We start from the raw sequence: 13467 nt of genomic DNA, 5'->3' as shown, positions 1-13467 counted from the left end.
TTAAGTCCCGGATCCGCCACTGTAGGTACATATTATTATATCTACCTGAATAATATTGACATGACGGTTATTTGGTTGGCAGGTTCCTGGCCATCTGGTACCCGCTGAAGTGTCAGATCACCACGCGCCGGGCCCGGTACATCATCGGCGTCATCTGGCTGGCGTCGACCACCATCACCATACCGTGGGCGCTGTTCTTCGACATGGTGGCCATATTCAAGGACGCCCCCAGCCTGGAACTGTGCCTGGAGGTGTGGCCGGACTACCTGGACGGCAACCTGTACTTCCTGCTGGGCAACCTGGGCCTGTGCTACGTGGTGCCCACGGTGGCCATATCGCTGTGCTACGCGATGATCTGGGTGAAGGTGTGGCGGCGGACCATACCCACCGACAACAAGTGCGCGCGCATGGAGCGCATCCAGCAGCAGAGCAAGGTCAAGGTGGTCAAGATGCTGGCCATGGTGGTGGTGCTGTTCGTCGCGTCCTGGATGCCGCTGTACGCGATATTCGCCCGGATCAAGCTGGGCGGCCGGCTGGTGCCGTGGGAGGAGGACTTCCTGCCGGTGGCCACGCCGATCGCGCAGTGGCTGGGCGCGTCCAACAGCTGCATCAACCCGGTGCTGTACGCGTTCTTCAACCGCAAGTTCCGGCGCGGCTTCACCGCGGTGCTCCAGAGCCGCCGGTGCTGCGGCACGCTCCGGTACAACGAGAACCTGCAGCACTCGGCGTCCGCAAGCGGCAACGGCGGCGGCAAGGCGTCGTCGTACTACATCACCAATCACCACGCGTACACCAAGCGGCAGTCCAGCCAGGAAACGAACGTGTCGTACATATTCAACGTCTGAACGTCCCGCACTGCAACGCACCCAAAGCCGCCCCCCGCACAAACCAACGATAACGATGAAACAATACAAGCGATAATCAAATTTTTAATCGTGAATAATTGTATACGCGCGCATCTTCGTCGATGTCCTCGATGTCGTCGTCGTCGTCGCCGTTGTTGTTGTTGTTGTCGTCGTCGTCGTCGTCGTCATACTATTATGATCGATCGACGATAATAATAATATAATCAATCAACAATAACCTAACATATATAATAATAATTCGAAAGAAAAACCTCCTTCAATGACGTCGGAAGTGTTTTCAGGTCCGGCGGCGGGACAACTGTTTGTTATAATATGTTTTACCTATGCCTGCGATTAGATCGTACACTATACGTAACAATAATAATAATAACAATAAAACGACAAAAATATTTTGACGTGTCGCGCGTTTCCCGCCGCCAAACATCCATATCGATAATACATTTATATATAATATTATTATATAATAATCGCACACAACACGTAACGATAATACGCATTGTACTGCCGATGCACACTGTACGTGTATATTATGTTATAATATACAATAATAATAATAATAATAATAATATGTAACATATCGCCATCTAAATAATAATAATAATAATAATGTTAAATCGTCTTAGACGGAATGCGAAACCGCGATATTGTGTTATCGCGCGATTTTCACATCTATTATTAATATTTTATTATATTATTAATTATAACGATATATTATAAACAATAATAACAATATGATATTATAAAAATGTAATCCATCGAAATAATAATTATACAACACTCACACACACACACACCTACGCACACACACACACACATACACACATCCAGGGGCGGATTTTCGATATTTCGATGGGGAGGGCACATATTATAAATCGTACAATTTGAATTTTAATTAATATAATGCGCACCTATAGATACTATCGTTTTCAAACAATAATGATTATAATAAATAACAATAATTAATAGTTGTTCTTATTAACTGAACTTTTCATTTATACGATACTCGTAGTTGCATAAAAAAATTGTCGATAGAAAATTGACAGGGGCGCACGTGCTCCTCCTGTGCCCCTCCCCTGAATCCGCCACTGCGACACACACACACACACATACTCGTATATAATATGTATTGATTGCTCTAATGTACATTTATACGCATATATATCATAATGTAAAGTGTATTTATAATAATTTTTTTTTTTTTTTTTTAAAAAAAAGGTACGAATAATACGTAATTTAATAACGATAATAATATTATTGTTACGTACAATCGTCGATTTGCACGCTGTACATACACATAATATTACATTAGAGGGTGTACTACTCGATATTATACTTTCGCAGCTTCCCTATCCACCGCAATAATATTATAATCGCACAAGTTGTTTCGCACCGTCCTGCAACCCCCACTCACACCCATTCCCACAATAACCGTTCACCCACCGACAACGACCACGAACGCCATGTATATAATATTATTATAGTTACGATGTATACGGCGTGTTACGGTCAACGGGTGGAGGTATATTATGTCCGGGCATTCGATGCGCGAGTTGCTCGGGCGACTTACGATGATCGCTATCGTCTAGTTTTACAAGGACAGTACTTATGCAACTTTTCCGCGGTTCGGATGCCCAGCCGAATGCGTCCGAACTTCACGAGTTCCGGTATAATATATATATATATATCACGTGACTGGATTTGTGGACCACTGCAATACGACGGACGAGTAGTAAAATATGGCCGACACAAGTGCACAACATGTTGTCTTGTTCATTTTTTTTTTCAAATTCGAAATATCTCGCCGACAAAATAATATTATAACCGTCGGCTTGCTATATCATATTATTATTGCGTTCTAAGCTGAAGTTACGGCGATAATATAACATTATAACGGTTAGCGCATTTACTGTCGTCGTGATTTTATCCGTGCGACTTGTGGCGATCACCCTTTTCGATGACTATATACATTGATTCTGATGGCACAACAGGTATAATATTATTATGTAATAATAGTTTGAATTCGAATAGTCGACAATCAATGGAAATGTAAACAATTCACAACTATACAATACCATTTATTATAATATTTCAATAACCCCATGACTACTCCATCATTTGATTTGTCTGCATTTGTACATGTCGAGCAAGGCGCAGAATGTCCGGTACACATATAATATTGTTAAGATTTAATCACAATAATATTATACCCACACCCCCCCCCCCCCCCGACAAGGGAACCGTCCTGAACACCGTCCGTAACATGTTATATCATACACGTAACTATACACGTCCCACGCCCGTTTCCAACGAGGTCTCTGTCGACCCACCATACCCACTCGAGATAACGACCGCTAGATCGTTTTCTGTTTCGAAAAATTTCCAAATTCCAACTCACTCTACATCATACGTCTCGTCGGCCCAAACTGTTGGGCCACCCGATTCGTCCGAAAGCCTACGTGGACTCGGCAGTCCGTGTTCGACGACGTACACTTCCGTTTCACACACCCCCCCCCCCCTCACCCTCGCATTAAGTAGAACGATATCATAATATTGTATTTTTAAGCGGTATGCCCGGAAATCGATCGATACGCGTTGAGATCGCGACGTAAGTTGTGTGTAATAATTATCATTACAGACGCGAGAGAATAGAAAAGGCGTGAAAGATGACGATAAACGTCGGATTGTTTGTTTTTTTTTTGTTTTTTTTTTTTGGCAACGATAACAGTCTCGTTGTAGATATAGCTCTACAACCCCAGAGAAGTGATTTGGCGCAGATTTATCTGGCGTGTAACGCCACGTGAAACATCCCAACCGTTTATTTGGAAACGGCGGAGAGAACGGGAGAAATACAATATTATTATTGTCATCGAATCGCGATAACAAATAATGTCACATGTTATATCCCACCACGCCTCAGGCCGGCGCTCTCGTCGATCCGTTATAATATTATATCGCAATGATATTATATTATCACAATGTACAACAATGATGATAACGATCGCTCGACAATTGAACCACACTGCCTACCCGTTTGGTTCGAGTTGAAAACGTAACTCGCGTCCATGACTTGGTAGGCACAACATAATACAGACATAAACTTAACCACCCACAATTAATATATTATGACATTAACAATCGCAATGATATTCATACCTACCATTTCGCATGTGCTCTGCGTAGTTACACATACGACGTATACTCATTACATTTATGCGAATAAACACTTAAAATATTATAGCGTAGTTTGAAAAAAATAAATAGTGGGTAGATATACGTTTGGGTTCTGAGAGTGTTTCTAACCGATTCTCTGAAACCATCGAAAAAATACGTTTTTTGTTTTTAATTAATTCTAAAAATATAACAAAAATAAATTTATCTTTGTCAAACGGACATAATATTACGTAGTTGCGCATAATTAAGAAAGTTCAACTTTCAAAAGTTTGGATAGCAAACAATTACCTAGTACCTACGATTAATATAAATTAGAATTTTACATTTTAAATTCAACACAATATATTATTATTATGTACGTAGAGGTTGAAAGCTAAACTAATACTAAAAAATTGTATTCGTGTTTACCGTACCCTCAATATATTTATACGATAACTTAACATGAAAAAAAAAAAACAATAATAAAAATTGTATTGGTTTCTAAGACAGACACACTACACATATATATATATATATCGATAATTAATATTGTCTAATTTAATTTTAATGGTGAATGCAACACAAATAAACATTAGACTTAAACTACAATATAAACAATACGTGTTAAATCCAATATGAAAATGTTTGATTTAGATTTAAGTGATTTAACCAAGGTATTATATTTATGTCATATTTTGTTAAATCAATCATATTATAATGGGAGTGAATATCAAATACCGAACAATAATAATAATTATGATACTACATATTACTATATATCAATATATACGTTTATATTATAATATTTAAAATAAGTATAGACACTCAGGAACCTAGAATATAATATAATATTAAATGGCAATTATTATATAACTCGGTGTTTAATCAAAAATTATGTCTAAGTGTTTTTTTAAGCAAGTTTCTTAAAAAAAAGATCATAATATAAATATATTATATAAAAATATAACTGTGTGAATTATAAATGTAGATAACTATTATTATTACAGTTTTAAGCTTGTCGTGTAATTTGTTTTTTAGCAATGATGCATCAAAAAGAAGGATAACTTAATATCGAAAATGAAATCATCAAAAACACCTGTTTGATAAAATGTATGAATTGATTTTGTATACCTACCTATTATTATTTCATCGTAATATTATTTTGTAACACAAATATCTTCGGCGATGGAAAAATTAGATAAAAAATGTGTTCGTCTATTTGTCGATAATAAGCACAGGAAAAATTGTTTTTTATTTCTTCTCCGGTGAATGCTTCGCGCGAATAACGTTTTAGTTAAGCATTATATAACTCATGTATACATTGTGTTGTACTTAAAATTGTCGATTGCTATATTATAACTGTAAGTTGTGTAATACGCTGTAATCAAAAACTACTGAATAGTGTTATAATTAAAAGGCGTCGCAGCATGATTAGCTATTATTATTCATAATCATTAATTATACACCGAAACGATTTTAACCGATTTAAATACAAACCATATTGCAATAGGTATTATAATGTCCAACGTTAAAGAAGAAAAAAAACACTTTTTTATTTCCGGTGATTTTGTCGTCTATGGCTATGTTTAGTATGAGTTTTGATCACGTCCCTTTGCGATGTTCTAATTTAAACAGAAACCAATTCGTTCGAACCGTAGAGTAAAATGTATACTATATACACATTATGATATTCTGTCATCGTTTGTATGCACTATGAAAGCAACACAATATTAAATTACTCGACTTTTCACCCGTAGTTTTGATGCCGCGTATCCAGTTGATGCTGCAACGTGTTTTGACCATTTGACGGACTTTTTTTCTCGATGTGATATTAATAGGAAACGAAAAATCAGATATCCGATCGTATTATATTATAATAATACATTATAAACAACGCCGAACAACCGATGACACTACAATTGGTTCACAAGCCGTCGTCGACAGAACGTCGAATAACCTAAGTCACCATTATTATAATGTAGAACCTGATAATATTTATTAATTGCAATTGTTGTTATTTTTTTTTTTTTTTTTTTGGTATGTTGAATGAGTGAGCAAATGTGAACACATTAAAGGAAATACACGTATTAATCATGAAAAAAAATTCGTTATTTGTCTATTGACGTCCGTATTTGATTTACTGTACAATTCTATAGTGAACAAAAGTAGACGTATGAAACACAGCTGACTGCCGTGCATGGTATAGCAATAATCAAGCATGGGCAAGTTGATAATAGTTTTTAATTGAATTAAGTTGAGTCGATAGAAAATATTTTGTAAAGTTTAAAGTTAATAGTTATCCTATTTTTTTTTTTTTTTAACTCGGTAAGTTAAATAAGTTACACGGAAACGTACAATTTATTAACTTAAAATAAATTGACCTAAGTTAAGATATTTATTTTATTTTTTTTTTTAATAAATAAATATCCAGTAATATGGTTTAAAATAATAAAAAGTAATGTATGTAATATGTATTATAAATAATAATTTTATTATATCAATTATTTAATCATTTATAAATTAACTTAACTTGGATTTGATTAAAAATAAATCGTTATTTATTAAGTTTATGTCAATAAAAATCAGTTAAGTTAAAAATTGAGTTAATGAATATTAATTTTATTTTTTTAACTCTATATCTCCAGGCTTGACAATAATAATAAATATTATGATAGGGCTACACCGATGTTATTTTTTATTCATATAATATAATATAATTATATATTAACCTTTTTTAGACAAATCAAGATATTGAAAACTATTCTCTGAAATGATTTGATGATTTCAGCATCTCAGTTTCTCACAGTTAATTTTCCTTGAATAACATTTATTCTCAAATAACTGTTTCAGCGGCTGTCGTATCACTTCCGTGGTGTGAACACATTTTCCCAAGTCAGACGTTTATTAAAATAATCTGATTTTTTTCACTATACGAACGAAAATATAACATTTAATTAATTGTTAAATGCCCAATACAGCGTACGGAAATATATTTTATTATTTTGATAACATAATACTACCTAATAATAATAATTATATTAATACGACGATAGAAAGATTATAGTATTGGATATATTAATTGCCTATCTAATGCGCCGCCTTATATTTATAATTTAATACAGTCAAGTCAAAAACCTCCACAACCCGAATATTCTTTTCTCGCCCTCGGAAGCGTTTTTAAGTGATGTTTGATCTAAGTATAGAAATCGAAAAATACATAATTCGAATTTATTTTTATTCCCCTCGACATTCCTGTTATCGAGACTCGACTTATAAATGTATAATATTAAACGTACCTATATCTAGGCACGAACGCATTGACTGAAAACTGCGTGAAAAACGTTTTCGATAAATATCACAATATTATGACGTGTTTAATGTTGCTAAGTATCAAACGTCCTCTCCTGAGAGCGTAATCGTTAAGTGAAAGCTATCCAAATTTGGTACACTGCGGTCTGGAGGACTATTGTCTGGACTATGACGTTTTTGAATTCAAACAATACGCCGTCGACGATTTAAGTCGCAGAGAACATCTTTCACTCATATTTTTCGTATTTACGCTAATGGATCGGTTAAGTATGCGGCTAAAAAAGAGATGGTTACCGTTTCGTTATTATCGTGTCTACACGTTTGATCGAAACTATATTCTAGTAATTGTTTTGGAGTCACCCAGACACGGTTCTTATATATTATATAAAAAAAAAATGGGTACCATTGTTAAGATATAAATCATGACGACTGTCATAGGACTACTGTTGACGATATTATATTATATTACTAGGGTTAGGATTTGAAGGCAAATGCCTTTATTTTATTAATCATAATAGAAAAATAAATTTTATACAAAAATGTGTTTCATTTAATTTCTTAGACGATGGAACCTTTTTTTTTGCCTTTTTTTTACCTTTTGTACTTATAAATGCCTATTTTGTGTTTAATTTTTCAGTTGATTTTATAATTTTATACACAGCTTGCGTATTATCGCTACAAATGGGTTTTATTATTCGCAATATTTATCGATATCGTCTTATCGAGTATTTGGTATGGCCATAAAATTACCCGTACACCTATTTAAAGATTAAGATATGTTCGTAATGCGTAGATTCAAGATTGTTCGTCAGTCCGCCCGCATTTGTCGATCGCAATAATTGTCGTTCAATAATTTTTCCACACGTTTATTTTATTCTGTTTTTTTAATTATGCCAAAAGTTAAACAAAATCAAAATTCCAAGTTGAAAAAGTATGTTTCAGAATTCGGTGAAAATATTTTTTCAACCGATAGATTAATTTTATATCGTAAAATTTGTGACGTCAAAGTGTCAAGTGAGAAAAAATTCCATATTCAGCAACATATCGGAAGAGATAAACACAAAAATGCGCTTGCAAAAATTGAAAATAGTAAAAAAATTCAGCCTTTCATTAATAAAAATACCATAAAGTCAGATTTCAATTACGATTTGTGTAACGCGTTGGTTGCGGCAAATATCCGGCAAATGTGTGCAATTGAAAGTGTTTAAAAAATGTTCACTTTTTTATTTTGTAGTATATTTATGAATTGCCTTTTTATATAAATTAAATGCCTTTTTTTACATTTTAAATGCTTTTTTTATTGATTATATTGCCTTCAAATCCGAACCCTATATATTACGTATAGCAAGGCAGGTGTCAAAAAATAAACAAAAACCAATAGCCAATAATAACGTGATTTATTTGCGATATCACTCTGAATAAAAATGTTATAATCTAATTCACCAAGTTGTCGTCTAGAGTCGTATGACGGATCATATTATATAATTATATATTATATCAAATATTATATTATTATACACATGAAATTTAATGTCTTTGCCAATAGTATAGGTCAATTTTACTTATAATATTATAATACAGTCGAGTCGCGTCAACTCAAAAGCCTTCGTAACAACTCGAAGTTTTTTCTCGTCCATTGAATTATATTTTACATGTCACATATTTTGAGGTGTGCAATTCGAAAAACGCACAAATCGAATTAATTTTTATTCCATTTTAGATTTGCGAGTTGTCGAGACTCGACTGTATGATTATAACAGCTATATGCAAATAGATAATTTGTACATTCATAACTGATAACACTTAAAAAAAAATACACTCGTAACAATTAACAGTGTTATAGTAATATTAAATTCTGTTTTAATTCCAGTAACGTTTTCATAATCGTTTCGTCATACTGTAGGTGGTGGGTCAACATTAATTTCCGACAGTTGTCTACGCAATGTGCCTACCTACTCAGTTATTATATTGACCACTAGCCAAATAAATGTAATTACCGATGCGAAATATTTGTTTATATAATAATATAATTATAATTAAATAAATAGTTTTATATCGCTCATAACATTATACTTATAACAACATTTAAACAATAATATTTTACTACGCACTTGATTATTTTTGTCTAGTAGTAAACATTCATCGCTACTGTGAAAATATATTTTGTATTTTAATTTATACAATTCAATGTATATATTAGGCTTAGCAAGTTAAGTCATTATGTATATTATAGTAGGTACCTACATTGATATAGAATGAAACATTTCAATTCAATTTGTTTGATAGGGCGAAAATACAAATGGGTGAGAAAAAATAAAATTGAAATTTTTAAAGTTTTAAATTTAATTAGACAAAATACAGGCACTGTTTTTTGTTGTTGTTGTTGATAAGTTTGTGTTCAAATGATTGAATACAATGTTACCTGATTCGAAGTTTAATTGCATTTTTTTCGAAAACCATGATTAACCTAGTCATTTCGGTCTAAGTAATTACAGCTGTGGTTTTAAGGTTTTCGAATAAGTACCTAATGCTTATAACTAGTTAGCATGTCTTATAAGTTAGCATATTTTATATCTGTTTTTAATTATTTTTTGATTCACATAAAATTCATTGAAATGTAAAGTTTACTTACAAGGTTATCACACTGCGTTTAGGACTTGTTTATAAGTTTATACAAATATCGATGTTTCATTAGTTTTTTACTCGAAAATGCAAGGCAGCTATACTGAGTGTTTAATTGAGTACTAAATACTAATTATGCGTATCAAATGAGTAATGAATAATATTCACACATTAATACAAATAATAAACACATACCCATTATACTGTTATTCTATGGGTTATTAAAATACATTTAAGAAATAGTTTTCATAGTTTCGACTTAAGACTCAAACTTAGAATAAATAATTATTATTTCAGTATTGTATCGGTTCATTGTTGAAAAAAAAATGTCTAAACTAACGGTTATAAAATATGAAATTCGATATAAATAAATTATTTTTAAAATCTTTATCGTTTTCAAAATAATATTATATATTTTTTTTCTTTTAAATGACATTGACGCCTACTTAGGTACCGACTTGTATTTAAGAGGACGTCGCACCCCCCATAATGTAAAAAATGTTTTCAAGAACGAACCGAGAAGGCTACAATCATAACTAAGAAACGAAATTTTCGCCACGTAAAAACGAGAACTTTGGATGTGCAATATCGTTTTCATTTTTTCGATATCGGAACTTCGAAAAAAGTTATTAAAGTTTAAAAAACACAAACAACAATGTATTTTGAAACAATATAAGAACACTCTATGTACAAGTGATATCAAAAAAATAAAAACGATATTGCACAACCAAAGCTGTCTTTTTTTAAGTGGTGAAAATTTCGTTTCTCAATTACAACTGTAGCTTTCTCGGTGGTTTCCCACGCAAAACAGTTGTTTCAATGTCACATGCAAGTGCGACGTTCTCTGAACGTTTGTGCGTTACAAATAACAGAATTATACATTTAAACGATATATTTTTAATGAGGATTGAGAACAATATGATACGATATTAAGGTTTTAGTTTACTTGGTTTTAAAGTCTTTAATTGTCGGTAGAGGTATATCCATGTGTGGAGGAGTAAAGTTTATAAAAGCTTTTTTATTATTCGTACTGAAAAATATAATTATATTTAATTGATCACCAATATAAAACGTCTCGTCTTAAAATGGATGGCTAATAATAATTAATATACATACAAAATTAAAAATATCGTATGGCTTTAATATATATTCTAATTCTAAGTCCAATATGTTAATTATTAGTATAAGTAAAATAAAAATAAAAATAAATCACTAATTACTACTGTAAATTAATAATTTTCTAATAAGAATTGTTTGTAATTTAAATAATATTTAAATTTACATGTCTATTATGTTATTATTATTTACTAGGTAGAGTACTATTAATGTGTATACCTACATTGTAATAATAATGTGTTAGTTACTGAAATTTAACTTAACATCTGAAATTCATTTTTTATGATATATTATGCACAGTATTATAATACTCGTAATAAAGTTTAACAAAAAAAAAAAAAAATAACATATTTTCTAATCTTATCATAATATTTGTTTTCTGTTTAAAACCAGTTCAAAGGTGTTTATATTTTTATCTAATTAATAATTTTGAAAAATAACAACTACAATATTTACTCTGGAACGTTGTATTCATTTCAGGAATATAAATGAATTCGGTTAAATTATATCTATTAGAAAGGGCATTATTATAATATATTATCTATCTAATCATGTATAGTATAATTATTTCATTATGATATATTGGAAATTACAATATAAATAGTTAAAAAAAAAAATAAGAATTTTGTATACAAATGATACGTTAAATGCAATCTTTTTTCAATTTCCCTAACGGTATAATATTATTAAATATATTTTATCTAACATTTAATTATTATCATCGGTTAACTACTAAACCAGTAGTAATATCACGCTCCATCTGAAAACTTATGAATTATATAATATGCATATAAAAATAATGTGTCAGTTAAAAAAATAATTATGCAAATAAAACATTAGTAGTTAGTCTATTTAAATTACAATCAAACATTATTCTCTTTTAAAATTATAGGTAAACAGGTATATAGTTGATACATATTTTGATCGATCTCCACCATATTATCATGGTAGTATAGTGCAGGTACGATTTATTAATAACCATTGAGGGATCAATAATATAGTAGATAGGATAATAGTATTATGATGCAATGATAAAATTAATTACACTTTTATTTCATAAAAAATACACAAAAAAAAAAAAAATATAATAAAATAAATTAAAATATTATTATAATCTTTACCCGTGAAAAAATAATTCAATTTTACGAGTATTAAAACTATTGGCAAAAAATGTTTATGATTCTAACAGAGAACATAAAAAAAAAAAAATAAAATAAAACCATAATAATATGCATAATATACTATCTTCGAGAATAAAATAAAATGTTATCTGGATGAAAAAACAGGTGGTTACTGAAATGGAAGATTTCTCACTTATCGAATTCGGTTGATGACCACTATAAAACTGTGGGCGGCGCAGGAAAAACGGACGCGGTATAAAATATAGAATCTATTATTTCATGCGGGTAATGTGTTTTCGGGGTGCAACATGCAACACGTACAATCATTAACATAATAATATATAGGGCAGAGGGGAGGGGGTTGAATTTAACTAATTACAACTGTATAATATGATGATTTAAATTTTTTTTTTTTTACCACATAAATATTTTTTTATATTGTAATGAAAAAGGTACTCGTATAATATATATATATAATATATGTATTTGTATTATATTATATAGCTTCTGGCTGAGGAATCTTTTTCTCGGTGGTGTCATAGTATTATTATTATTACTACTATGTAACACAGGACGCGCCTGATTATTTGTACGATTCCTGTCTGAAACCCATTTGAATCTCTTCCAAAGTCTTGTTCTTGGTTTCTGGAACTTTTTTGTACACGTACAACACGAACAGCGCGAGCAACACGACGAATATGAGGAACACGTTTGACTGCAACATTTCCTACACAGAGCAAAAAAAAAATATATAATATATAATATATAAATTAATAAATGTGTAAAAATGATTATTAGTATTATTATTATTATTAGTTATGATGTTTTAGATTCTGAGCGGAGCGATTGTAATGGTTTTACAAAGTCGAGGGGTGAGAGGCGTTATCTGAAGTCACCTTTATGCCGTGTAAAAGTGCTCCAATTTTATGTGTGGCTCAAAAGTAAAAAGTTCCCTGCAATTGTTTTTAAAATAGTCGGAAAAATCATAAAAGGGAAAACGGGAATTTTCACGTAAAATTGTTAACATTTTTTTTTTCTTATTTTTTTTTTGAGAACTCGTAAGCCAGACCATTAGGTGTGTGAGGGTTTACGGTTGAACACGCGTTTATATGGAGCGAGGATACGTCGCTAAAAACTCGGGTGGTCTATGCTGACGATTCTTGACCGCAGCACACATTAGTGACAAAGTTACCATTGTTAACCTCGTGGTGTAAGGACTTAAACTCGGCGTCACTGCGGATACCCCGACGATGGTCTATACCAGACTGCAGGCATATACCTAG

At 32.0% G+C, this 13467-nt stretch overlaps 2 protein-coding genes across 4 annotated transcripts in view; one reads left to right on the top strand and one right to left on the bottom strand.

The window, feature by feature from the left end:
- The window catches only part of LOC132951652 (neuropeptide SIFamide receptor-like), a 53349-nt gene extending 46878 nt beyond the window's left edge, over positions 1-6471 (top strand). The window contains exon 4 of the mRNA XM_061023475.1: positions 83-6471. Coding sequence (XP_060879458.1) covers positions 83-845 — 763 coding nt within the window. The 3' untranslated portion in view covers positions 846-6471. The remainder of the gene's footprint in view (positions 1-82) is intronic.
- Positions 6472-12095: 5624 nt separating this feature from the next.
- LOC132952921 (solute carrier family 2, facilitated glucose transporter member 1-like) overlaps positions 12096-13467 on the bottom strand; it is a 62697-nt gene continuing 61325 nt past the window's right edge. For all 3 annotated transcript variants that reach the window (XM_061025432.1, XM_061025434.1, XM_061025435.1), the window contains one exon: positions 12096-12911. In XM_061025432.1, the coding sequence (XP_060881415.1) occupies positions 12768-12911 (144 nt within the window). In that variant the 3' untranslated portion in view covers positions 12096-12767. The remainder of the gene's footprint in view (positions 12912-13467) is intronic.

Source organism: Metopolophium dirhodum, chromosome 9 (assembly GCF_019925205.1).
Source record: "Metopolophium dirhodum isolate CAU chromosome 9, ASM1992520v1, whole genome shotgun sequence".
NCBI lineage: Eukaryota > Metazoa > Arthropoda > Insecta > Hemiptera > Aphididae > Metopolophium > Metopolophium dirhodum.
This window is presented reverse-complemented; position numbering and strand designations above follow the sequence as displayed.